The sequence below is a fragment of the Anas acuta genome, chromosome W, assembly GCF_963932015.1.
Source record: "Anas acuta chromosome W, bAnaAcu1.1, whole genome shotgun sequence".
NCBI classification, from domain to species: Eukaryota; Metazoa; Chordata; class Aves; order Anseriformes; family Anatidae; genus Anas; species Anas acuta.
The window spans coordinates 18,877,680-18,904,535 of NC_089016.1; the positions used below are offsets into that span (position 1 = coordinate 18,877,680).

General features: G+C 46.4%; 2 protein-coding genes across 2 annotated transcripts in view; one reads left to right on the forward strand and one right to left on the reverse strand.

Moving 5' to 3' along the window:
• LOC137847016 (uncharacterized) overlaps positions 1-22,742 on the reverse strand; it is a 257,368-nt gene extending 234,626 nt beyond the window's left edge. The window contains exon 1 of the mRNA XM_068665232.1: positions 19,697-22,742. Coding sequence (XP_068521333.1) covers positions 20,877-22,727 — 1,851 coding nt within the window. The 5' untranslated portion in view covers positions 22,728-22,742 and the 3' untranslated portion in view covers positions 19,697-20,876. The remainder of the gene's footprint in view (positions 1-19,696) is intronic.
• Positions 1-26,856, forward strand: part of LOC137847037 (uncharacterized) — a 222,527-nt gene that overhangs the window by 166,605 nt on the left and 29,066 nt on the right. The gene's annotated exons all lie outside the window — the stretch shown is intronic.

The window sequence follows — 26,856 nt, forward strand, 5'->3', positions numbered from 1 at the left end:
TCAAAAACCAGCTGAGACCAACCTTGTGGTTTGGACAAGAGCCAAGGAGCAGCTGAGTCTGTATAAAGGCAGGGGGTCAACTAGTGTTGATGAAGAAGAGTTATCAGCCTTCATCCCCACGACCCCCAATGACCACCACCAGAAGGCACTGCGGGGAGTGTGAATTTACTTAGGCCTCAATACCTTTTTAAACTCCCATATTGATGGATGTGGAGGAATGGTTAAGTGAAGTAGGACATGTGGATGTTGAGCAGTTGGGAGACAATGGGCTAGTGAAGTACCGTACTCAACTCACATGAGCCTGGGCACCTACGCAGCTGGCTGAGAGCCAATCAGGCTCAAGGACACGATGCCCTTGGGCGATCGGGAAAGTCCCTAAGGCGGGACAGGTAGCTAAAAGAAGGAGGAAAAGACTGAAAAGCCCGGGAAGTGTTAGCCAATCCTGAGCTTAGTTTCTGCAATATGTATGAGTTGATTATGTTCGAACTAGATAAAAGGCGACTGAGCTATCCATTAAAATTGAAGTTCACTGTTCACTCATATTGAGCGTCTGTGTCTTCCTTCTGTCGGCAACAAATTGGCGCCCGAACAGGGACCGGTCTGAACGGGATTTGGACACTGCTGGCAGTGATCCTGGGCCATGGTTGGACAGAATAAGGGAAGCCGGTCCTGCAACACAGCCCAGGAGGTGGAAGGGACAAGAATCCCCGCACCCGCGTCGGAAAGGTGAAAGGGACGTGGAGTCCCCGCACCCGGGAGAGGATCCCGCCGATCGCGCGTCGCCGAGGTCTGCAGCTCGGAAGGTGGAAGGGAGTCCCCGCACCCGGGATGAGCCTATATAGGGTCCCGCCGGAAAAGCGCCGCCGAGGTCTTTGCAAAGGCTGCAACCGATGTATATAAAGGTATGGAAAGACAAGCGGCGTATTATTTGCTCAAATGCTTTTTAGAAAAGCGGAGCATTTTAGATATAGATTGTATTTGCCAGAAATGCTTTTTAGAAAAGCGGAGCATTTTAGGTATAGATTGTAAACCGTCCTAAGCCGAGGGTCTTCACTGCGACCACGTTGTTTTCGCTGTGGGATCACGGGACATATGAAACGAGAGTGCAAAACGAAATCAGTGTGGTGTCAGAACTGCCGATCCAATACGCATAACACAGCGACCTGTCGGCATGGTGCGTCGGGGGACGGCCGGAGCAGTGGGAAGGACCGCCCCGCGACGACACAAAAAGCGGCATTTACGACAGCGGCCAGAACGGCACCGTTTACCTCCGACCGGCCACCAGAGGGAGCCTCGGCTTGGACTTGGCAACAGCAGTAGATGTAACGCTATTGGACTCTAAACCCACCAGGGTAAGGACAAGAGTTATGGGACCAGTTATTGTCAATGGTGATCCTGTGGGAGCTTTATTGATCGGAAGATCGTCTGCTACCTTGAATGGATTACAAATATTGGTTGGACTTATAGATAAAGACTATTTTGGGGAAATACAGATTATGGTTTCACAGTATGTTTAAAGGATGAGAAACTGCAAATTGAGGCATTGTTGGACACTGGCGCAGATGTGACAATAATCAGTGCGCAAACTTGGCCACCGCATTGGCCTACATTCGAATCCAGTATCACTGTAGCAGGAGTAGGAGGTATGACTATTGCTCGTCTATCACCAGTACTACAATGGACAATAGGTAACAAAGTTGTAAAATGCAGTGTATCTGTCTTACCGTTGCCAGATGGAGTACAAGCACTGATAGGGAGAGACATTCTTGCTCTTACGTCAGACCACCATTTATAGGTATGACCATTGCTTGGACTTTCCCAATCCCACTAAAATGGAAAACTGATGAACCTGTGTGGGTTGAGCAGTGGCCGCTAAAACGGGAAAGTCTAATACATGCTCACGGACTAGTCCATGGGAGCACTGCAACCTGGTCTACCTAATCCTGCTATGATACCAGAGGGTTGGCATTTATTGATTGTGGATCTGAAAGACTGTTTTTTCGCCACAACAGCTGCTGAAGCACCACTGTCACCCTTTTGCAGAGCTCGGGAGGCTCATGCTATTTTTCACCAGAACGCTAAGGGACTTGCGCGGGCTTACAAACTGTCTAGAGCTGATGCGCAGGCGATAGTAAAAGCTTGCCCAACGTGTAGTCATTACAATTTGGGAGTGGGAATCGGAATCGCGGTGGGACGCGGGAAACGGAATCGCGGTGGGACGCGGAAAAGGGAATCGCGGTGGGACGCGGAATCGCGGTGGGACGCGGAAAAAGGAATCGCGGTGGGACGCGGATGAGAGTACTGTACCGAGATATGAAAACGGGACAATGGCTGGGGCCTGCTGATGTGATTTATATGGGGCGAGGTTATGTGTGTATCTCTTCCCCTACAGGGCCAACCTGGGTGCCTAGTCGATGTGTTAAACCAGCCATTGAAGAAAAGTCATCAAGTACGAATAACAGCAACCATGGCTGATCTAACGGCACAAGGGATTCTGGTTGCATTATCTTTGACAATGACGGTTGGACGTAATAGTGCCATCCTAAGCAAAATCGATCCTCAAACCAATATGTGGGTTACTTGGGCAAATCAAACCGGACAAAGTTCATTTTGCCTATTCCTCGCTTCTGCATCTGATCCTTTCGTTGAAATGGTTAAGGGATCATACGCAAAAATTGTAGTACAAGATAGTTGGTTTGAAGGTTGGTTTAAATCTGTTTTTGGGAACATGGGTGGATGGTTTTTCTTAGTTAAAGAGGGACTTCGTTTTCTACTTATAGTTATATTGATTATAGTTGCTGCACGTATAATCTTTAGCTGCCTAACTAAGAAACTAGAGCAACTCACAGAGAGGGTATTTGTAGCGCAAAATAAAAACGGGGGAATTGTGGAGGAATGGTTAAGTGAAGTAGGACATGTGGATGTTGAGCAGTTGGGAGACAATGGGCTAGTGAAGTACCGTACTCAACTCACATGAGCCTGGGCACCTACGCAGCTGGCTGAGAGCCAATCAGGCTCAAGGACACGATGCCCTTGGGCGATCGGGAAAGTCCCTAAGGCGGGACAGGTAGCTAAAAGGAGGAAAAGACTGAAAAGCCCGGGAAGTGTTAGCCAATCCTGAGCTTAGTTTCTGCAATATGTATGAGTTGATTATGTTCGAACTAGATAAAAGGCGACTGAGCTATCCATTAAAGTTGAAGTTCACTGTTCACTCATATTGAGCGTCTGTGTCTTCCTTCCGTCGGCAACAGATGGATATATAGGAGTGATTCCTTTTGAATCGGGGCTCATTAAGAATCTGAAATAGTAAAGTTTGTATGTGGAAGGAAGATTTTAATCCCAGGGAATCGGGACATTTGGGAAGAAGATTAGGAAAAGATAGTAAAAACCCGCAGTAAAAAGGTTTGCATGGAAATTGAAACAAGGAACAGGAACTAATAAGGAACAGTAATAAATAAATAAATAAAAGGGAATGGGAAATCAAGGAAATAGGTAATACCCAGAAAAAAGATGTTTTAAAGAAAAGCCCCCTTAGGTGCATATTGGCACATTGGAAGGGTACTGTCAGAACTGGGGGCATAGAAAGCAAGAGGACTCTCATTAAGTATTGCAATCAATGGTGGCCACTATATAAAGTGAATAGCCACTTTATGGATCAATCGACTATAACGCTATCTTGCAATTAATGTTGGTTTTGAGGAGAGAAGGAAAATAGGATGAAATGTTGTATACTGATATGTTGTTTCAGCATCTTGGAGGTAAAAGGTATGGAATTAAATTGGCCCCTGACTGACCTTTGGTGTTGGCATGAGAAAAGTACAGGCTGGAGAAAGATAAAGGAAGTGTTAAAAGGGTTGTTGAAGGTGTTAAAGATGTGGCATATAGTATTTAACAGAGTTGTTTGAAGTTGAATGAGCAGGGAAAGAGGATGTAGGAATGTTAATAGTTCTGCCTCAACCCGAGGCTGAGATCTCAAAATCACGGGTGTGAGCCCTCTGGGGCAGAGGGACCATGATGGGTCTGAGTGAGTTGTCATGGAAACACGAAAAGGCTTTTTTTTTTTTTTTTTTTTTTTTTTTTTTCCTTGAAATTTAAATAGGGAAAAATGATTTAGAAATGATTTTATACTTACCCAATTTGCCAAGGTCCTTCTGAGGAAGGGACTTGCTGGAAAAATTGGATTCAAAAATTTCTTCTGAACAAGGAAAAATGGAAATAAATTGAAAAGATGCCTTCTTCTGCCTGTCTGTGGCAACTGAAAGCCAGAAACTCTTTGCCTTTGAATGGGAAAATCCTAATAGAGGATGAAAACCTCAGCTTACTTGGACTGTGTTACCACAGGGGTTCAAGAATAGCCCCACCATATTCAGGAAACAATTAGCCTGTGATCTTGAAGCTTGAAAGACCCCTTCAGGAAAAGGGGACACTGTAGCAATACACAAATGATAGCTACTGAAGAAAAATAGGAATGGGTATAATGGACTTAGTAAGGTTTTTCAGCACTAATTCTGTGAACCCAGCCTCTTTCCTTAGTCATGACTGCATCAAGACCACAGACACTGTATACTCTAGCTGACCAGACTTAAAGGATACATCCCTAGAAGATGTGGAAGATTGGTATACAGATGGCAGCAGCTTCGTCCATCAGTCCATCAAGGATTTCGTCTCACAGGCTATGCGGTTGTTCTGGTTTCAGTTAGGACAGAGTTAATTTTCCTCCTAGTAGCTGGTAGGGTGCTATGTTTTGGATTAGGATGAGAAGAGTGCTGATAACATGCTGATGTTTTAATTGTTGCAGAGCAGTGCTTACACCAAGATAAGGACCTTTCAGCTTCTCACTCTGTCCTGCCAGCGGGCAGGCTGGGGGTGCAGCAAGAGCTGGGAGGGGACAGACCCAGGACAGCTGACCCAAACTGGCCAAAGGGGTATTTCATCCCATCTGACGTCATGCTAAATAATATATAGGGGTGGCTAGCCAAGGTGGGGGGCTGGCTGCTCGGGGATAGGCTGGGCATCGGTCATCGGGTGGTGAGCAATTGCATTGTGCATCACTTGTTTCGTACACATTATTATTAGTAGTAGTATTATCATCATTATTGTTATTATTGTTGGTGTTATTATTATTATTGTTATTATTATTTTTCTGTCTTAATAAACTGTCTTCATCTCAACTCACAGGCTTCACTTTCCCGTTTCTCTCCCCCATCCCAGAGAGGGAGGGGAGGGGTGAGCAAATGGCTGTGTGGTGCTTAGCTGCCGGCCCAGTTAAACCACAACAGCAGTAACAAACATCAGCCCAACAGGTGGAAATCATTGCCTTGATAAGAGCTTTTGAGCTGGCAAACATTTGGACAGATTTGAAATATGCCTTTGGTGTGGTGCATGCAAGGAGAGAAACCTTTTATCTTCCTCAGTTAAACATGCGGAAGAGGCTGATAGCAGTTATTAAGGAAGAAGGAAAAAGGTGGCCCAGACAGGAACAGCCCCGGCTAGGTAAGGTGCAATGTGCCCTATGTAAGAAATTTGTGTGGAAATAGAAATGTTGTTTTTGCAGAGTTACATTGTTTAGAAGGAGGGAATGTGGTACTGAGATATGCTTACAGTGATAAGAAAGTTTAGCAGGCGACCTTGCAAAATGCAGACAACCAGACTCCTTAGGACAATTAGGTGAAAATCACGGTGTCAAGTCAAGTCAGATAAGTGAAGAAACATTACCACTTCAAGCAGTAAAAATGTCAAAAGAAATTTGAAATTTAGCAGGCCGGCAACTGAAGGCCATGCATTGTTTGTGAAGCATCAGATAGATTGTGAACCTGGATTACCCACTCAGTGAGGAAACAGGGGAGGGTCCTGCCATCAAAAAGTATATAAACTGTGTTTTGGAACTAGTAGATGCGCTCTCTCCTGCTTGTGGGGCGCCCGCCATTGCAATCGAGAATAAATTGCTACTCCACTGAGATCCTTGCCTGAGCCTAAGTTATTGGGTACAGAGTGTTTCTCACAATTTGGGGGCTCATCCGGGATCCAGTCACCTACTGGGGAGCTCCACCGCCGCAGCAGCAGGAAGGCATGCCCCGCTGATTTCAGCGGTCCTGTGCATCGACGGTGGCGGTTCTGCGGAAAGCTGACAGAGGGCCCGAGACTGGTTAAAGAGGCAGGATCTGTGAAGTAGTGGGGAAAGGAAGAAGGTAGGCACTCTGGGTTTTTAAGAATCGATCCGGTAACTCTGTGCACAGACCAAGGTAAGAAATATTAAGTATTGCCTTGGGGGTCGGGTATCTGGTGTATGGTAAGCCCTTGCACGGGGAAGTGCTGGCACTACACCAGGGGAATCTGGTGTACGGTAATCCTTGCACGGGGAGGTGCTTGGAAGTACACCAGGGAATCTGGTAAACTCAGGTGTGCGGTAACGCTGGCACAGGGAAGTGCTTGGCGGTACACCCCCATCTTTCAGTACGTTGGTGTGTGGTACACTGCAGAAGGGAAAATTCTGTAGCACATACTGGCGAGGGTTAGGAAAGATGGGAAGTACGAGTTCCAGGGAATCTGGTAAACTCATAGGTGTGCGGTAACGCTGGCACGGGGAAGTGCTTGGCAGTACACCCCCATCTTTCAGTACGTTGGTGTGTGGTACACTGCAGAAGGGAAATTTCTGTAGCACATACGGGCGAGGGTTAGGAAAAATGGGAAGATATGAGTTCCAGGGGACAGGGAGATATCCCTGGGGGAGTGCCTACTAATAGTTCTTCCTGAAGAATGATAAGAAATTGGAAACATAATCCCAAAATTAGGGGGATTGTAAAAGAAAAATAATTAAAAAAAAAAAGGGGGGTTAAATACTGTGTATCAGTCTGGACAAAAGAACCAATTAAGGAAACAGCAGTATTTTGGCCAAAATATGGGTCTGATGAAAATTCAGGCTTTAAATTTATGTGTAAACAAGAAGATTCCTTTTTCAGAGAAGGAGCCAAGTTATGCTCCCTATAATCTTAATATTGAACTGGTGACAGCAGCAGTCACTCCAGGAAGGGAGACAGGGACTGTAATTAACACTGTCCCTAAAGAAGGATCATACTCTAGGCTCTGGCAAGAATTAGAACAAGGTAGAAGAGATATTGAGAATTTTGCCTTCCCTGATACTAACAGTACTAACACTAACTGTGTATCCTCTTAGGTGAACTACCCCCCCCTCCTTACCAGCAGAGAGGTTAGGACTTTTAAGAAGGAGAGGAAGTCTTTATTTGAGGACCCCAACAGCCTAGTTGAACAATTAGACCAGTTCCTACGACCTGATTTATACTCTTGGGGGAGGGAATTATGTCTATAAGTATGTTGTTTACAGGGAAAGAAATGGGAATGATCAGGAGGAGAGCTGCTATACAAGAATGGGAAAGAGCTCATCTTCCAGGACCAGGGGTAATACCAGCAGGGCAGAAATATCCACTTGCCAATCCTGGCTGGAATAATAATAGTGTGCAACACAGAAATCATATGAGAGACTTGGGGTCAGAATGAGAAAGTACTTGGGGATGAGACCTGAGGACCCAGTATCCCAAGGGCTCTTGAAAGTTCATTGTGTGATTAAAGCCTGGCAAAATATGCAGAAAATGCTTCAGAAGGTGGGGGGATGTAGTGAACAGTCACTGGGGGACCCTCCTGCGGGAGGCCCTGGAGGTGTGTGTCTGGAGGGGAGATAAGAAGAGTGAAATTAATGGTATTGACAGTGCAGCGGGTAGTGAGGCAGAGGGTTGGAGAAAGATGAAGAAAATCTTCAGGGGGAGTCAGGGCCAGGATGGAAAGAAGAGGAAGAGAGATGAAGGAATGGCAGGCAAAGAAGGCTGCCTGTGTTGTGGCCCGAGTCCTAGCAGAGACAGGCTTTGATAAGATGTTTTAAGTGTGGCCAGGCTGGCCACTTCGAATAGGAATATCTGGAGTGGAAGAAGGAGGAAAGAAGGAAAATGGGATGAAATATACTATATTGATATGTTGTTTCGGTATCTTGGAGGGAAAAGGTATGGAATTAAGTTGGACCCTGACTGAGCCTTTGGTGCTGGTATTAGAAAAGTACAGGCTGGAGAAAGATAAAGGAAGTGCTAAAAGGGTTGCTGAAGGTGTTAAAGGTGTGGCATGTAGTATTTAACAGAGCTGTTTGAAGTTGAATGAGCAGGGAAAGGGGATGTAGGCATTATCTAAGTAACAGTCTAGAAGTTTTGGTATATTTGCATATTTGCTGTGGTGTTTGGTCAGTTTCCCAAACATCGGGGAGGGGGACGGTGGGGGGGAACTGCCTGCTCCACCAGGGGCCTCTCCGGCGGCCACAGGGGGGCTTCGGCTCCAGCGCCTGGAGCACCTCCTCCGCCTCCTTCTGAACTGACTTTGGTGTCTGCGGGGGGGGGGTTCTCGCTCTCCCAACTGCTGTTGAGCAGCAGGCTTTTGTTTGTTTCTTTGTTTGTTTGTTTTCGTGGATGTGCTCTCACAGAGGCATCGACTGTGTTGCTCATGGCTTGGCTCTGGGCAGCAGTGGGCCCCTTAGGGGCCAGATGAAATTGTCCCTTACCTGCCACGGGGAGGCTTCTGGGTTTTTCTCACGGGGGCTGCCACTGCAGTTTCCCACCCCCACACCTCTCACTCCCCCCAAACTTTGCCATCAAACCCAATACACTGGGGAACAGCTAGGTCATTACTGACTTGTAAAGTATCAGGGATTAAATTGACTAATGAAACCCTAAAAAGTGATGGGGGCAGAAGGGGCTGGGATAACAGTGCCACTTTTGGGGGATACCAAGCTGAGACCAGGGGATAAAATGATCACTGGGTAATTATTGTATGTACCCAAGGCAGGGACTAACTTGTTGGGAAGGGATTTAATGATTAAATTGGGCATTCAAATAGTAAATTGTTAGACTGGAATATCAGTGTTATTAATGGAGTGCTATCTGACCCTGAGAGCAAACATACATGTGTATTCACCTCTGACTGGAAAGACCCTGAAATGGGGGTGGAAGCGACAGTATAGGTGGACAATTTTACCTCAGGGGTTTAGAGGGCCACCTATCTATTTGGGTAAGTTCTAAAAAAAAAAAAAAAAAGATTTTGGAGCAATTACAACCTCCCAAGGAGGTATTAATGTTAACAAATATGTGGATTGTTTTCTATTGTCAGGACAGGAGAAAAGAGTTGTGATGAAAGCTACTAACAAGCTATTCAACTTTCTGGGAAAGCAGGGCTTGGGAGTATTGAAAAATAAATTACAATATGGAGAAAGAGAGGTCAGGTATTTAAGGCATCTAATGTCTGAAGGAAAACAAAGAATAAATGCAGAGAGGATTCAGGGAATTGTTGAAAATTAAGAAAGAACTAAAAAGTTTTAAAAGAAAGATTTTTTAAGGAATCAGGAGCCATGAAGTCTGAAGGAAAATGGATACTCCCTGATGGGAGAGAAATGCTGAATAAAGTGATAATGAGGCAAATATTAACTGTTTTACATCAAAAGAGTCATTGGGAGGTGCAAGCAACGTGTGATGTTGTGCTAAGAAAGTATGTCTGTGTAGGAATATACACTTTAGGGAAGCACATATGCAGAGGATGTACCATATGTCAAAAGGTAAATAAAAAGGTCTTCTGTAACCCATCTAGAAGAGGACGGGAGCCAGGGGTTTGACCTTTCCAAAGTATACAGGTAAACTTTACTGAGTTACTTGTTTGTCCTAATTGACCACGTGACTGGATGGGTGTAAAGCTTTACTGCAAAGGTTAAAGCAGGCCTTAGAGATTGAGTGGGATTTTCACAGCCCCTGGCACCCCTCCTCTTCTGGGAAGGTGGAGCTAATGAATCAGACATTAAAGAAGCAATTAACTAAACTAGTGTTAGAAACCCAACTTCCTTGGGTAAAATGCTTACTCCTACAGGTTTAAACAGCACCAAGAAAGGATATAGGAATTTCACCATATGAGATGCTGTTCAGATTGCCCTATCTGGGCAGAAGGGATGAGATACCACAATTCAAAACAAGAGAGTTTTCTTAAGAACTGTATTCTGGGGTTGTCCTCTTCTTTGTCATCTCTCAGGACCTGTGGGTTGTTGGCTCAAACCCCACCTTTGGAATTCCCCATTCACCACCATCACCCAGGAAACCGGGTCCTGATTTGGACCTGGAAAGAGTCAACTCCGGCCTGAATGGGAAGGACAATTACTAACCACTGAAACAGCCATAAGAACTGTGGAAAAAGGTTGGACTCACTATACTCGAGTGAAGGCATCCGTCGACCCTAGTACCTGGGAAGCTGTTCCTACGAAAGACTTGTTGGAAGTTGAAATTGAAGAGAAAAATCTCATAGTGGACTCTGAGCAGGATAAGAGCTTACAATTGTAAACTAACCTTTTATTTTCACAGGTAACTAACAATTGTGACTTGTGATTGAGAGAAAGAACAGACCTATAGTGAATTGCAGTGCTCCCAAGGGGGGGTTGTTATAGTAGTAGTGTACATCTTATTTTTTGTATCGATAATTATTTGGAAACCTAAGGTTTAAAAATAATGACAGGGAAAAATAGATTACTAATTTTGTTTTTAGTGATTCTAGGCCTCAGAGAAGGCCTCGGTCAATTGGCAACTTGGAAAAGGCATGACCAGATAATAGCAAAAACGGGATACCCCATCAAAATATGGGTGACTGTGACAGAGGGTTATGTACCACATTCTGTCACGTTTGATGTTTGTGAGGTGTTAGCTTGTGGAGATTTAAATGCCCAATGACAATTGAGCAGAGAGAACAAATAACTGAGAGAGACCCAACAGCCAGATTGAGAACAGCTGTATGGAAACAATCCTCTATTGCCATCAGAGAAAGGGAGAAACTCAAGGAGAAAACAGGAGAGAAAACAGGAGGCCCTCTGAAATGTGTCAGTTCAAACAAGGTATGGGGATGTGAATGCCTGGATAGAATGGGTCAAATATACCGTCCAGAGTCTCAACCGTAGCTACTGCTATGCTTGTGCCTCAGGATGACCGATTGCCCAGATAGTGCCCTTCCCATGGGGGTGGACCAAAGACCCCCAAGGGATGCGATATATGATTGCATTGTACCAAGAAAAGACTGCCTGGGGAAATGAGGCCTGTAAGTCTCTCTTTGCTGTTTCTTGCATGATAACAATATCAAGGTTCCCCCTGCATTCTCTACAGCTATAGGTAACCATACAGCTTGCCTCTCACGGCAGGGTGTGAGTGCTACCTGGCATCTGGGAGAATTTGCCTTGTGCTACCAAGGACTTGATAGGAAACTGCTCAAGACTAGAGATCCCCAGGGCAGATCTCTGGTGGTACGGTGGAGGGAAGATTTTACGGTCCACCCTACCATCTAATTGGGGAGGCACTTGTGCACTTGTTCAATTAGCTATACCCTTCACCCTGGCATTTGAAAGAGAAACATCACAAATACCCAGAAGAACTAAAAGAGGCTTAGGAATATCATTTGATGATAGAGTATACATAGATTCTATTGGGGTACCTAGAGGAGTTCCAGATGAACATAAAGCCAGAAATCAAATTGCTGCAGGGTTTGAGTCACTGTTCTGGTGGGTAACAATCAATAAAAATGCGGATTGGATTAATTATTTCTATTATAATCAGCAGAGATTCATCAATTATACCAAGGATGCGATGAGAGGAATCGCTGAACAACTAGATGCCATCAGCAAAATGGCTTGGGAAAACAGGATAGCATTAGATATGATGCTCGCAGAGGAAGGAGGTGTGTTTGTGTGTGTAATACTGAGCAACCATTGTTGCACTTATACCCAACAATAGTGTCCCAGTTGGCTCGGTAACAAGAACATTGCAAGGGCTTACCACCCTTGCCAGTGAATTGGGAGAAAAAATAGGCATATTTACAACATTGATCATAGTTGTAGGAGTTTTGACAGCCATTGGTTGTTGCATTATCCCCTGTGTAAGAGGACTAGTACAGTGATTAACTGAAACAGCACTATTGAAACAAATGACCATGGAGCTACCACCTTACTCAGATAAGGAGACAATGAGGAGATGGAAAGCAAAGAAAGCAAAGAAGAAGAAGAAGAAATCTACCAAATTACACCTTAGAGAAAGGTTTTGCAAAAATCAACAGTTTTTAAAAGTGTGAACAGGAAAACATTGATAAAACATTGTAATCAGTGGTGGTCGCTTTATAAGCTGGAATGTGGAGAAATGTGGCCCCTAAATGGACCTTTATAATACTTTGCTACAGTTAATGTTCTTCCTATGGAGAGAAGGAAAATGGGATGAGGTAATGTATGCTGATATGTTTTTCACTCTGAGAAATCACCCAGAGTGACAAAAAGAGTGCGGAATTAACCTAGCACCACAAGATCCCTTAATATTGGTAATGGAAAAAGACATGAGGAAGGATGGTGCTGGGAAATTGAAGAGGTGTTGTTCGGCGTGTAGTATTGGACAGAGATGTTTAAAATTAAATGAACCAGAGGAAAGAATGGAGGATTTTGTTTCGCCTATACCGCCTGTAGATGGCGGTGTAGGCAAGGAAACAGGAGCTGAAGGAACAAGAGATGATTTAGATCAAAAGGAATTTACTCCGATAACTACTTGTACAAGGAGTAAAGTAAAGCCAGTAATTCAAGCCCCTTTGCGGCAAGCTATGGGAAGTAACGGGCCTGTCAGAATAAAGGTGCCCTTTACAACAAATGATTTAGATTCCTGGAAGGAAGCAGTAAAAGGGTACCGAGATGATCCGGAGGCAGTGGCTAAAAGATTTGAGCTAATTGTGAAGAACTTAGATCCAGATTGGAAGGATATAGATATAATGCTGGCTGCATTATCCGAGACAGAAAAACAACTAGTAATTAAAACTTGGACACAAGTACAGATTCAAATAGTAACGGGAGCTTTACCAGGCACAGTGGAAGTTCACGTGCCTAGAATGGACCCTGATTGGGACTATAATGATGACAGTGAATATCGATTGTTAAAAAGATACCAGGAATGGATAAGAATTGCTTTGGAAAATGCAATACCAAAATCGGTTAATTGGTCAAGATTATATACAATAAAACAGGGACAATCTGAGACACCCACGGAATTTCTTGACCGTTTAAGAACAGCTATGCAAAAATACACCACCTTAGATCCCTCATCTGAGGAGGGTAAACTACAGTTGGTCTCACTATTCCTAGGACAGTCTGCTGAGGATATAAGACTGAAACTTCAGAAAATGAAGGGACCAGCTATAAGAGATTTGGAAAGGTTGGTGGAAGAGGCTTGGAGAGTATTTAGAAACTGGGAAGGGGACGAAAGACAGAAATTAGGACAAACTATTGCCGCAGCAACCGTAGCTGCATTGAGGAAACAAGAAGAACCCTTTCGAGTTAGGCGTAGGGGAGCTGGAAGACGGGGAGGACTTCAAGAGCCCTTAAGATCAGATCAGTGTGCCTATTGTAAGGAAATGGGTCATTGGAAAGGACAGTGTCTGAAACTGAGGGGGGCTCGACCTGTAGTAGCTAATATTTCTCCTGACAAATGAGGCAGACCAGGGGAATTCAACCTAGCAGATGCACTGGTTAAAATTAAGCTAGGGAAATTGGAACAGGAGATGGAATTTTTAATAGACACAGGAGCTTCTTATTCAGTGCTGAACCAGAAACTAATACCAGAAGGTAAAGACTTTGTGACTGTGATGGGAGCCACTGGCCAACAAGAAAAAACCTTTTTCTTAAAACCATTGAAATATAAATTGTGAAAACAAATGGGTATACATAGATTTTTATATCTACCTGTTGGCATTAGCACATATTTTAGTCATAGAATCATAGAATCATAGAATATCCTGAGTTGGAAGGGACCCTTAAGGATCATCAAGTCCAACTCTTGACACCGCACAGGTCTACCCAAAAGTTCAGACCATGTGACTAAGTGCACAGTCCAATCTCTTCTTAAATTCAGACAGGCTCGGTGCAGTGACTACATCCCTGGGGAGCCTGTTCCAGTGTGCAACCACCCTCTCTGTGAAGAACCCCCTCCTGATGTCAAGCCTAAATTTCCCCTGCCTCAGCTTAACCCCGTTCCCGCGGGTCCTGTCACCGGTGTTAATGGAGAAAAGGTCTCCTGCCTCTTGACACCCCCTTACGAGGAAGTTGTAGACTGCGATGAGGTCTCCCCTCAGCCTCCTCTTCTCCAGGCTGAACAGGCCCAGTGCCCTCAGCCGTTCCTCGTACGTCTTCCCCTCCAGGCCTTTCACTATCTTCGTAGCCCTCCTCTGGACACTCTCCAACAGTTTCATGTCCTTTTTATACTGTGGTGCCCAGAACTGCACACAGTACTTGAGGTGAGGCCGCACCAGCGCAGAGTAGAGCGGGACAATCACCTCCCTTGACCTACTAGCGATGCCGTGCTTGATGCACCCCAGGACACGGTTGGCCCTCCTGGCTGCCAGGGCACACTGCTGGCTCATATTCAACTTGCTGTCTACCACGACCCCCAGATCCCTCTCTTCTAGGCTGCTCTCCAGCGTCTCATCGCCCAGTCTGTACGTGCAGCCAGGGTTGCCCCGTCCCAGGTGCAGGACCTGGCACTTGCTCTTATTGAACTTCATGCGGTTGGTGATTGCCCATCTCTCCAACCTATCCAGATCCTTCTGCAAGGCCTTTCCACCCTCATTCGAGTCCACAACTCCTCCAAGTTTGGTGTCATCAGCAAACTTGCTCAAAATACCTTCTATTCCTACATCCAGATCGTTTATAAAAATATTGAAAAGTACCGGCCCTAAAATGGAGCCTTGAGGGACCCCACTGGTGACCGCCCGCCAGCCTGACGCAACCCCATTTATCATAACCCTTTGGGCCCTGCCTGTTAGCCGATTGCTCACCCATCGTATGATGTTTTTATTTAGCTGTATGGTGGACATTTTGTCCAGTAGGATCCTATTGGAAACCGTGTCAAAAGCCTTGCTGAAGTCCAAAAAAATCACATCAGCTGGTTTCCCTTGGTCCACCATACGGGTGATCTTATCATAAAAGGAAATCAGGTTAGTTAGGCAGGACCTACCCTTCACAAACCCATGCTGGCTGGGACCAATGACTGCTTTGTTCCCCAGGTGCGCCTCAATAAGTTCGAGAACCATCTTCTCCATGATTTTACCAGGCACTGACGTGAGACTGACAGGCCTGTAATTGCTAGGGTCTTCTTTCTGACCCTTCTTGAAAATCGGCACAACATTTGCCAGCTTCCAGTCTACCAGGACCTCTCCAGATTCCCAGGATCGTTGAAAAATAATTGAGAGAGGTTCCGCGATGACGTCCGCCAGCTCTTTCAGCACCCGGGGATGAATCCCATCCGGACCCATGGACTTGTAGGGATCCAGGTGGAGTAGCAAATCCCGCACACGTTCAGGGTCGGTTGGGAGTTTGTCATCCCCACCGTCCCGGTCCTCCAGCTCAGGGCACCCTGGGTCCCGAAGCCCATCATCGGCATTGAAGACAGAGGCAAAGAAGGCGTTAAGTGTCTCTGCTTTGCCTATGTCACTGTCTGTGAGGAGACCTTCCCTATCAAGGAGCGGCCCAATGTATTCTTTAGTTCTCCTTTTTCCATTCACATATCTAAAAAAAACCTTTTTATTTTCTCTCACAGACACAGCCAGCTTCAACTCTAGGTGTGCTTTGGCCACACGAATTTTCTCCCTACAAACTCGAACAGCATCCCTGTATTCTTTCCATGACACCTGGCCCTCCTTCCAGTAGCGAAACACTCTCTGTTTCCGCCTAATCTCCATTAGAATGTTCCTGGTCAGCCACGCCGGACAATGACCTCCCTTGACCTAGTAGCGATGCTGTGCTTAGTATTCTGCACTATCTCCTGGCGTTAGCACATATTTTAGGGGAATGTTAGAAATATTAGCATTAGCACACATTTTAGTATCCTGCACTATCTCTTCCTAAGGAGTTGTAGTGTTTCCCAGGTATAGCCAAATACTATCGATAAGCTCTTAATCTGATAAAGAGACGTGAGATTCTTCACAGAAAGATCCTGAGGATGAACAGGTACATCTCGACCTTTGATAAGAACTTGGAAGATGGCAAAACACATGGAGGGTTGGAAAGAGCATGCACAGAAAAGAAAGGTGAATAGTTCAACCGAGAGGAAGACTCTTTACTTCACCATGAAGACCACCAGAAAGACCACCAGAGACCACCAGATGGTGCTGCGCATGTGCAAGTAGGAAGGAGTCAAGGGAGGAGTTATTGAGGCTGATGTTGCAACTCGAAATCACAGAATCACAGAATTTCTAGGTTGGAAGAGACCTCAGGATCATCGAGTCCAACCTCTGACCTAACGCTAACAGTCCCCACTAAACCATATCCCTAAGCTCTACATCTAAACGTCTTTTAAAGACTTCCAGGGATGGTGACTCCACCACTTCCCTGGGCAGCCTGTTCCAATGCCTAACAACCCTTTCGGTAAAGAATGAATATGTATGAATTAATGTATCTACAAGAATATAAATTTGCGGTCGGGATGTAACGGGATTTGAAGCCAGATTTGGGCACCTGCCCCTGGTTTCCAGCGCTGAATAAAGCACCTTCATATAATCACATTGTGGTTATGTGTCTGCCAAGCTACCATACCTGGATCTCCAAAATCTCTATTAGGTTGAGATTTGTTAGAAGAATTAGAAGCAGAAATTTTCTTTGAAAAAGGGAAAATGGAATTAAGGATAGGAGAAGAACAACTAATAAATGTGTTGAGCCTGGCACTAATACAAACTGACCCTAAAAGTGAAATACCCTTAGAGATCACAGATCAAGTATATCCAGGAGTTTGGGCCACTTAGGTCCCTGGAAGAGCTAAAAATGTGACCCTAATAATTATTAAATTAAAGCCAGGAGAGAAAACCGTTAAGGTTAAGCAATATCCTTTGAGGATAGAAGACAGGAAAGGAATTAAAGAGATAATTGATAAATTTCTACAGTATGGATTATTGATTGAATGCGAATCAGAATACAATACACCCATATTGCCAATTAAAAAGGCAGATGGAAAAAGATATAGGCTAGTTCAGGATCTGAGGGCCATAAATAAAATTTCCGAGGATATACATCCAGTAGTGGCAAACCCTTATACTTTGCTGACTAAATTAAAGAATAGTCAAGCCTGGTTTACCGTACTGGATTTAAAAGACTCCTTCTTCTGCCTATCCTTAGCCGCAGAAAGCCAAAACTTATTTGCCTTTGAATGGGAAAACCCTGACTCAGGCAGAAAGATGCAGCTTACATGGACAGTACTACCTCAAGGATTCAAGAATAGCCACACTATTTTTGGAAACCAATTAGCAAACGAACTTGAAACTTGAATACCTCCGGACACTGAAGGGGCTTTGTTACAATATGTAGATGATTTCTTAATAGCTACCGAGACTAAAGAGAGTTGTATTCAATGGACTATAAGTCTTCTAAATTTTCTGGGTTTAAATGGATATCGAGTCTCTCAACAGAAAGCCCAGCTGGCTCAATGTCCTGGTTTCAGTTAGAACAGAGTTAATTTTCTTCCTAGTAGCTGGTAGGGTGCTATGTTTTGGCTTAGGATGAGAAGGGTGCTGATAAAACCTCGATGTTTTAATTGTTGCAGAGCAGTGCTTATACCAAGCCAAGGACGTCTCAGCTTCTTGCTCTGTCCTGCCAATGGGCAGGCTGGGGGTGCAGTAAGAGCTGGGAGGGGACAGACCCAGGACAGGTGACCCAAACTAGCCAAAGGGGTATTCCATACCATCTGACGTCATGCTAAACAATATATAGGGGTGACTAGCCGGGGGAGGGGGCCAGACTGCTCGGGGTTAGGCTGGGCATCGGTCAGCGGGTGGTGAGCAGTTGCATCTTGCATCACTTGTTTCTACACATTATTAGTAGTAGTACTATTATCATCATTGAATTATTATTATTATTATTGTTATTATTATTTTCCTGTCTTATTAAACTGTCTTTATCTCAACTTACGGGCTTCACTTTCCATTCCTCTCCCCCATCCCAGAGAGGGAGGGGGGAGGGTGAGTGAATGGCTGTGTGTTGTTTAGCTGCCGGCCGGGTTAAAACACGACAGCCTTTTTGGTGCCCAACGTGGGGCACGAAAGGTTGAGCTAACAACAGATCTGACCAGAGTGTGTTAAACTAAAATTGGTGTAAGTATTAGACCTGCTTAATAGTCACTTGTCATAATGCTGATTGCTTTAATCTCAACTCTGCTGCGCCTGTTTTCCAAATTGAGTACTATAGCACATTATTTTCCGTATGTGCTCTCTGTCGTGTTGTTTATCCTCTCCGGGCCCTGGTTTCAGATCATTATGGTACTGTGTGTTGTAACAGTGGCTTATGAGACGATGAGATATCTGGTCATGACTCTAACTTGGTATTTGTACTCAGTAACATCGTTGACTCTATACTTTGGAAACTGTATCTTGGAAACTATTAGCAATTATACCTGTTGCCTTTTTTCATCAGGGAGTCAATCTGTGGAGGGGAAAGGGGAAGATATTTTTTCTTACTGGATCACTCTCCCTTTCTCCTTCATCACCCCCTTATCCTCCTTGATCATTCTCCCTTCCTCCTTCACCACCCTCTTATCCTCCGAGCTTGTTACAATAGCTCTCCAAGATACTGAATATCCTTGGGATACTCAGACCAGCATGGTCTTGTTGTTATGCCTCCTGAATGTGCTTCAGGTTTTGCTTAAAGTTAAACAACTACTTAGGAAGCACATCCAAAGATCCAGATGAAGTCAGGTGTACGCGACCCATGTGGCGGAAGTTTGTACGGAGTGCACCATCATCATATGCCAGCTCATTGGAAATAATGACCTGGAAAGAGGATGAGGAAACCACAGTGGATGAAGTGGCTAAACAACTCCGGCAGTACGAAGAAAGTCTCTCCTCTTCCTTACAGGCCTGCGTCTCCGCTGTGGAGAAACTTTCTGAAGAGTTCCACCAACTTAAAGAGAATCTATCTTCCTCCCCACCTGAACCAACCAGTGTCCACCGACCAAAAGAGAACACTGTAGAGAAACTTTCTGAAAAGGTTCACCAACTTGAAGAGAGATTATTCTCCTCCCCACCTGCACAAAGCAGTGTCTCAGCTATCAGGGGTAGGCGTTCATCCACACAAGGAAGACGATATGGTGGGTACTCACCTGTTGCGAATCACGGCCGAAAGCACGACAAACACCAGCAGAGTCAGATCATGCTGCTCCATTTTATTGCCCGAATAGCCTAACTTTTATAGTGAACTTTACAGGGGCCGACAGTGTTTCACACAAGATTATTGGTCAAAAGCACACAGACAAACAACTATAAGAAAACAACCCCACCTGCAAGAAAAGAACCCCCCTTTTGATTAGCAGTCAGGAAAACAACCCCCTTTGTGATTAGCGGTCACGTAGACCTAGTCCTTGAGGCCAGCTGCTGGTTACAGTATTTTCTGAGTTCCTTAATTGGGCGATGTGGGAGTCATTGCCGTGGGAGCTTCTCACAGTTACTCTGGCAGCTTGGTTTGCTCAGCTACAGCAGGCCCTGAGATTTCTAAGGCCTACCCCTGGTTGCTTATGTCCACGTCCTGTATGCCAATTCCCAACAATTCCCCTGTTTTCTTTTTGTACAAGCAGTACTTGGTTTTACATCAGATGTCGAATACATAACATAACACAACTATACAACTTAACCCTAATAACACTACAATTACTGTAAGCACTTAATGGTAACACAATTTAATAGTAAGTAACACAACTTAATAGTAACACACTTAAACCTAATCACTTGATGGTGATTGAAGGCTGTTCTTGACAGTCCTTGAGGTGTCACAGCCCACGTCATTGTCAGAATGACTATCAGGAACCTCTTCATGGTCGTCTTCGGCGTGTGCAGATTCTAAAACTGCTTCAGTCCACTTTGCAGTGATCCACTGGGTACCTGTTCCTGGCACCACTTCAAAATCCCTATAACATTTTGCAAGTAACCCTTTAACCACATTTATCACAATACTACGTGTAATGATGATTGACACCACAATGAACAGAATCCTTAATCCCCCTTTGACTAATCCCAGTAACCATCTATGCATTGTTTCAAACAAATCAGTGAACCATTGATTGAAAGGATTGATACCATATTGACTTTCTCATGTGCTCTTTCAGGAAAGTAATGAATTTGTGAGTTGACTCATTATGATCAAAAAGGTCTAAACAGTACATTCCCTTAAATTTCTCCAAGTGGCTACTTCAAACAATGACTCCGTACTTGTGAAACTTGATTTTGCTCGACCGATCGCAACTAGCCCTGCTAGTTGCTTACAATCGACTCCCCGTTTTTCTAAAAAGCGCTGTAATAAATCCATTTTCCTATGATTTTTGCCGGCACCAATTTCCTATGCTTTTAGCCTGCACTGTGGTTATATCCCGGGATCCTGCACTAGGGCAACAATAACCTGTGCTATGGCTAAAATGCGCTCACACAGTACACAGTACAATCACACATACAGAGCACAATCGTACACCCAGAGCACAATCACACACCCAGAGGCCTCTGGCACATCTCACTCTCAATCATACCACAACCTCAATCATACCACAAGAATATAATTTAGAATGATAAGCAAACAAACAAGTATTGTCTCTCATTGTGTTCCTCATGAAGTGACTTGCAACACTTTGTTTTAAAACCTTACCCTTACACAAATACTTTCAACACAAAATACCTGGACATTTAAGAATAACACATACAATTATTAACACTCCAGTTTTGTTTTAAAACCTTACCCTTACACAAATACTTTCAACACAAAATACCTGGACATTTAAGAATAACACATACAATTATTAATGCTCCAGTTAGTATCCCTCCAGCAGCTGAAAACATACTGTTTGTCTGCAGCTACAGGAGATCTTTGTCTGCTCCTGCGGTGAGCAGCTGAGAGTGGAGTCCCCTCCGAACAAAACGCTCAGGGTGCACCTAGGGGCGTCCACACCGCAGCCAGTCCCCGCAGCCGAGCAGTTGTTACGTGCGGCCGCAGATGCCACTCCAAGCACTAAAATTGCCAAGGCCGCTCTAGCTGCAACCCCACACAATTCAACATTATCATTGCAATCCGGTGCAAGCAATGCCCATTTATGTCTGGTGATCTCACACAACTGTAACAAGCTAGGAGCGAATACAATGAGTTTATCTAAGTAACATGGACATCTGATAGCATTTGCACGGATACCTTGCCAGGCCCTATCCCCACAAATCAGAAAAACATCAGGAGGTAAGGCCAAAGCTGTACAATTGTTCCAAACACTGTAGTTGTTACCCCTTGTCTCCATGCTATGAACCCCTAAACCCTGCTTAGCAGCGTCATTGTAATCACAGGTGTTATTTGTGTTTTTGTACCGGTATGGCCTTTTCCAGGTTCCTGTAGCAGGAATCATCTGATATCCACGGCTACGTTCACATTTGTAGCCACCTTTCAGGTTGATACAGATTTGACTACAGATACCAGGGTTTTGACATTCATCAATATCTCCACAGTTTCTCTTGTCTACAAACTCAAACCCAGCTGGACAGTCACATTCATTTATGTTGCATTCCTTCAGGGGCTCATCACCCCAGTCCTTGCAGTCTCTCTGCTGGTTACACACTTTATTGATATCTATGTATTCTCCACTTCTGCACTTGAATTTGCCAGGTCCAGAGCACTGAATAACATTGTTACAGTTTGCTTCATCAGTGCCATCCAGACAGTCTCTCGCACCACTGCACTGCCTACTCCCATGGACACAGTTCCCATCTTCACACCTGAACTGGTCTGGCCTGCAGGTCCGAGAAGGGCAGTTAATTTCATCACTTCCATCCTTGCAATCAGGATCTCTGTCACAGTCTTTTTGACCTGAGCCGCACTGCACCTCACTCACATAACACTTCACCAGAGGTGCAGGCTGGCGGCCACACTGCTCCAAAGATTCATCCGAGTGGTCGGAGCAGTTACCTTGACCATTGCAGACAAAGCTTTTGGAAATACATTGCCCACTACTGCATGTAAATTCTGCTGCACTACAAGTCACAATGCCACAATTCTCTTCATCTTCTGCACTGTCACAGTCCTTTTCACCATCACATTTCCAGGACACTGGCGCCCGCCGCCGCCCCGCACCTGTGTCACTTATACTACTGCTATTACCCGTGCCGTCAGTGTCAGTGGCATCCTCCTGGTACCGTTTCTGTCTTTGCCGCCCCTTACTCTCCCCCTTTTCTCTTTGCCACTGACCATTCACCACAAATGGATGAGACACATGATTACTAGTTAGGAAAGAGAGTGTAACATCTGCTATACGGCTGCAGGCGATCTGCTGGTTTTGGTAATACTCTAGCTGCCTCTCCGCCAGGTCCATGCGCTGCAGCAGGTTCTCAATGAAGTGCTGGAGCCTGGCTTTTCCCCGCAATTCTTTTTCTGCCTCCTCCTCGAACTCGCTGAGGCGCTGCTTCAAGGCCGCGATCATCTCCACTGCCACGTCCACCTGCCTGCTGAGCACCCGCTCCCTCCGCTGCACCTCCTGATTCTTCTGCGAGAGCTGCACGAAGGCCGCCCGCACCTCCAGCAGCTCCGCCGTCTTCTGGGCCAGCTCCCCGGTCAGCCTGTCGAGCCACTTCTCCATCGTCTTGTCCACGGCCTCCACCATTGTCTTGTCCACGGCATCCACCATCCTGCTGAACTTTGCCCTGACATGCGCCAGCCCGGCCGCACCTCCAGCAGCTCCGCCGTCTTCTGGGCCAGCTCCCCGGTCAGCCTGTCGAGCCACTTCTCCATCGTCTTGTCCACGGCCTCCACCATTGTCTTGTCCACGGCCTCCACCATCCTGCTGAACTTCGCCCTGACATGCGCCAGCCCGGCCGCCTCCGGCTCCGGCTCCGGCCGCCCCTCTCCGGAGGCGTCGCAGAAGGCGGCGAGGGGCGCCCCGCGACCGGAGGGGCTGCCCCGGCCGCAGGGCTCCGGCGGCGAGCCGGCGCCGCGTCCCGCAGCGGGAGGAGCGGGCGGCCCCCGGCCGGCGCCCGCCGCTCGCCGCGGCCGCGGCCGTGCTGCAGGTGCGCCCGCAAGGCCGCCAGGCTGTCGAACCGGCCGCGCTCCCCGCAGCGCGGGCAGCGGAACGGCAGCGCCGGGCCGGCCACGGGCAGCGGCTCCGGCCACGGGAAGCCGCCCTGCTCCGCGCCGTCCTGCTGCATCCTCCGCCTCGGCGGGGCGGGCTTGGGAAACTTCGAGCACAGGGACCGGGACCGGCCCCAGCCGAGAGGTGGCCGCCCGCGGCCGCGCTGCCCCGGCCGGTGCCGGCGCCGGAGCCGAGAGCGGAGCGGCTGCGGGAGGCGTTTGCGACTCTTCCCGCTGTTCCGGCCATTTCCCGGCACGTTACGTCGACATGTCGCTGTGAGGAATGTGTTAACAATTCGTGTCCATATAGAACAATTCTGTTTGAATCCTGTCTGCCTCTGGGCCCTGCACTGGCAATTTAATTCTTGAACCACAGATGCAGTGTGTCCCAGTCTCCCCCTCATTCTAGTCAATTTATCACGTCTTCAGAAAACACTCCTTAAATTTATGAACCTGTTTGCTTTTGTTATTCCGGACTTCTATTTCTAACAGTTACAGCCTTTTTTCCTGTCTTCTTCGAGATTAACTTAACACTGCTATAGATGTGTCTGTGAATGGCTGGGGAAGAATGTTTTAATTACTCGTGAAGCGTCAAATAAGAAAGCTGTTTGTGTTTGATGTCTGGGAGTTTCAGAACAACTGATAACAACTAGTGACTGTTATGGGATACTATGCGGATCTTTGGTATCTGGCTAGGAGGCCGAGAGATTAAGAGGAAGAAAAAAGAAGCTGAAGGACGGTTGGGAGACAAGACCTGCAGAGAGTGTACAGAGAGTGTTCCATAAACTTGGAATAGTGCCGAGTGAGTACAAAGGGGAGAGGAAGACTACGAGCCTTCAGCGTGAAAGACCCCTAGAGACCCCCAGAGGAGACTGATGCGCATGCTCCAGTAGGAGGGACTGGACCCCGGAAGCTAATTATAATAACCTGGGTTTTTTTAGAAGTAGTAATGAATATGTATTAGTCTAGGAGCATAAAAATCAGCTGCTTGATGTAACTGGTGTGCGTCCTGGTGGAGCGGAGACTCCCGGTGCACCCAGCGCTGTTTGCTTACCTCTATTCCTTTATATTCTTTTAATAAATCCTAATTTTTTATTTAATCCTAATTTGAATCCTGAGCCATTTATAACAATTTGGGGGCTCGTCCGGGAGGCTATAGTTCCTGAATTCTGATTTAATCTAGGAGAGGCGCCCCACCATTTGGTGGCTCCTGTTTGAGTCAGATCGGGACTAATGCCATCCTGAACCTGAAAAAAGGTAAGCAAAGAATTTGATTTTTTTTGAGCTCCCTTGCCGGCTGTTTTTTGCCCGTAATTCTGCGCGCGAAGATCCGGACGAAGACGACAGAGTCGTTTGGATACCGTTCAGTTGGATTCCGGTGTCCGGGATCAAACCGGATGAAGACAACAGTCGTTTGGATACCGTCTGGTGCACCCAGCGCTGTTTGCTTACCTTTATTCCTTTATATTCTTTTAATAAATCCTATTTTTATTTAATCCTAATTTGAATCCTGAGCCATTTATAACACCGCTTCACTGTGATTGTTCGACTGACAATTTGAGCACCATACTGCCCCAGCTTTGCAGTATCGTCTCACGTGTCCAAAAGCACCACAACGATAACATCGGCAGCGGTGTGGTAATTGGTTACTAGGGGGTGGTACTTGACTACCAGAGCGTGAACCGGCGGTTTGCAAAGGAGCAAGAGCTGCAAGGACCTGACTCTGTGTAGACTGAACATGCTCTTTCACAGCCTGTGCCTGTTCTCGCATGCTGTCACCTAATTGCTTTACTGCCTCTACTAACATAGCCTGTGGGCCTACTGGTACCTGAGCCATTCTTTCCAACCCTTCCTCGATTGTCCATGCCCCAGGTAAGGAAGCTAATATAGTGCGGGTAGAGGGGTTGCTATTCTGAATTGCGCACTGTTTTAATATCATGCCCTTGAGGTAATCGGGCACCCCTGCCGCCTGTATGGCATTTGCTACGCGATCAATAAAAAGCCCAAATGGTTCCTCTCTACCCTGTTTGATTCCCATGTAGGAAGGTATTCCCCCTGGCCCCTTTATCCGATCCAATGCTCTTCTGGCCATTCTCATTGATTCCTTGGCTTTATCAGGTCCCAGCAATGCCTGTGCTTCTGTCCTAAAATACGGTCCTACCCCCATCAACTCTTCCAGTGTGACCCCATGTAAAGGGTCCCCCGGTGCTCTTATCACTGCGACTGCTTCTTGACAAGCAGAGTGCCAATGGGCATTAAATAAGAGCTGCTGGTGTTGGGTCAAAATTAACTTCATTATGTTGCGTATGTCTCCTGGAAGCAAAATATTTGTTCCCCAAATGTAGTCCAGAATCTGTCTTGTAGGTTCACCTTTCAGACCTGAGTCATTTACTGTGGACGGCAGCTGAGTTAACAATTTCCAGTCCAAATTCACTAGATTAACTGTAACATTACCCTGGGCGTCCGGTGGTGAGTATATTACCGGGAAGGCCTCTGGAATCAATTGTGCAGCTATCTCGTGTTCACCCTCGCGTAGGGCCTCATTTGCTATTTGGTTCCACACCCTCTGCCTCTGTTGAACACCGTCTGTAAACGGGCTTGTGTTTTTTCTGTCTGGTTTTTGCTCTCTTATTTCCTCGTCCATCTCCCCACTTTTGTGAGTAGGAGTCGGTAGTGCTGCTGGTAGTGCTGCTGGTGATGGCGGGAGCACCAATGACGATTCAGAGGATGGCAGCGTTATCATTCTCACTGAAGGCAGCAATGGGCAATCCCCAGCTCCCTCCACCTCTCCCTGTTGAGGGTTAACACTAGCAGCTCTTTCTGGCAATCCCAGTCGCTCTGTAGCGGCAGCAGCGACTCTCTGCTCAGCCTGATGTATAGCTAAGGCGTTAGTGACTGCTTTCCAAGGCTTCGATAATTTTTTAGCAGTCTTATTGTCATTAATAACTTCATCAAACAATTTGTCCCCAAATTTGCGCCACTCTGCTTGTTCAAAAACTGTATCCGGATTGATAAAACAACCCTGTGCTACTCCATATGCTAATAATCCTGGTAAATCCTTTTTGCAGTCTATACCCTGCGTGCTCCGCTTTTCTAAAAAGCATTTGAGCAAATCATATGCCGCTTGTGTCTCCATGCCTTTATTTATGCTGTTGCAGTCTTTGCGAGACACGTGACTGGCAGGGACCCTCTATAGGTGCCCCCAGGTGCGGGGATTCCGCGTTTATGTCCCGTTACGTCCCGTTCACCTGTCAGACTGCGGGTGCGGGGATTATCCTCCCTTTCATCTCCACCGCGATTACTTCAGTGTCCCGCAATTACTTCAATTTCCTGCGCGGTTCCGTTTCCCGCGTCTCTCACCGTGAGTCCCCGCGTCCCCGCGTCCCCCCGTTTCCCGCGTCTCTCACCGTGAGTGCCGCATCCCACCGTGAGTCCTGTGTAGAGTGGTCCCGGGTCGTCCCGGCTGTCCCGGCTGAACTCCGATGACCCGGCAGCGCTCCGATGTCCCGGCGGCGCTCCGATGCCCCGCGCCGCTCCCATGTCTCAGTCTCGGCGCTGTGATGTCGCGGCGCCGCTGGTCCCCGGCGCCACTGGTCTCGGCGCCGCGCCAATGTCCCGGCGCCGCTGGTGTCCCGTTGCGCTGCGATGTCTGTCCCTGTGCCGCTGCGATGTCCTGTTCAGGTCCTGTT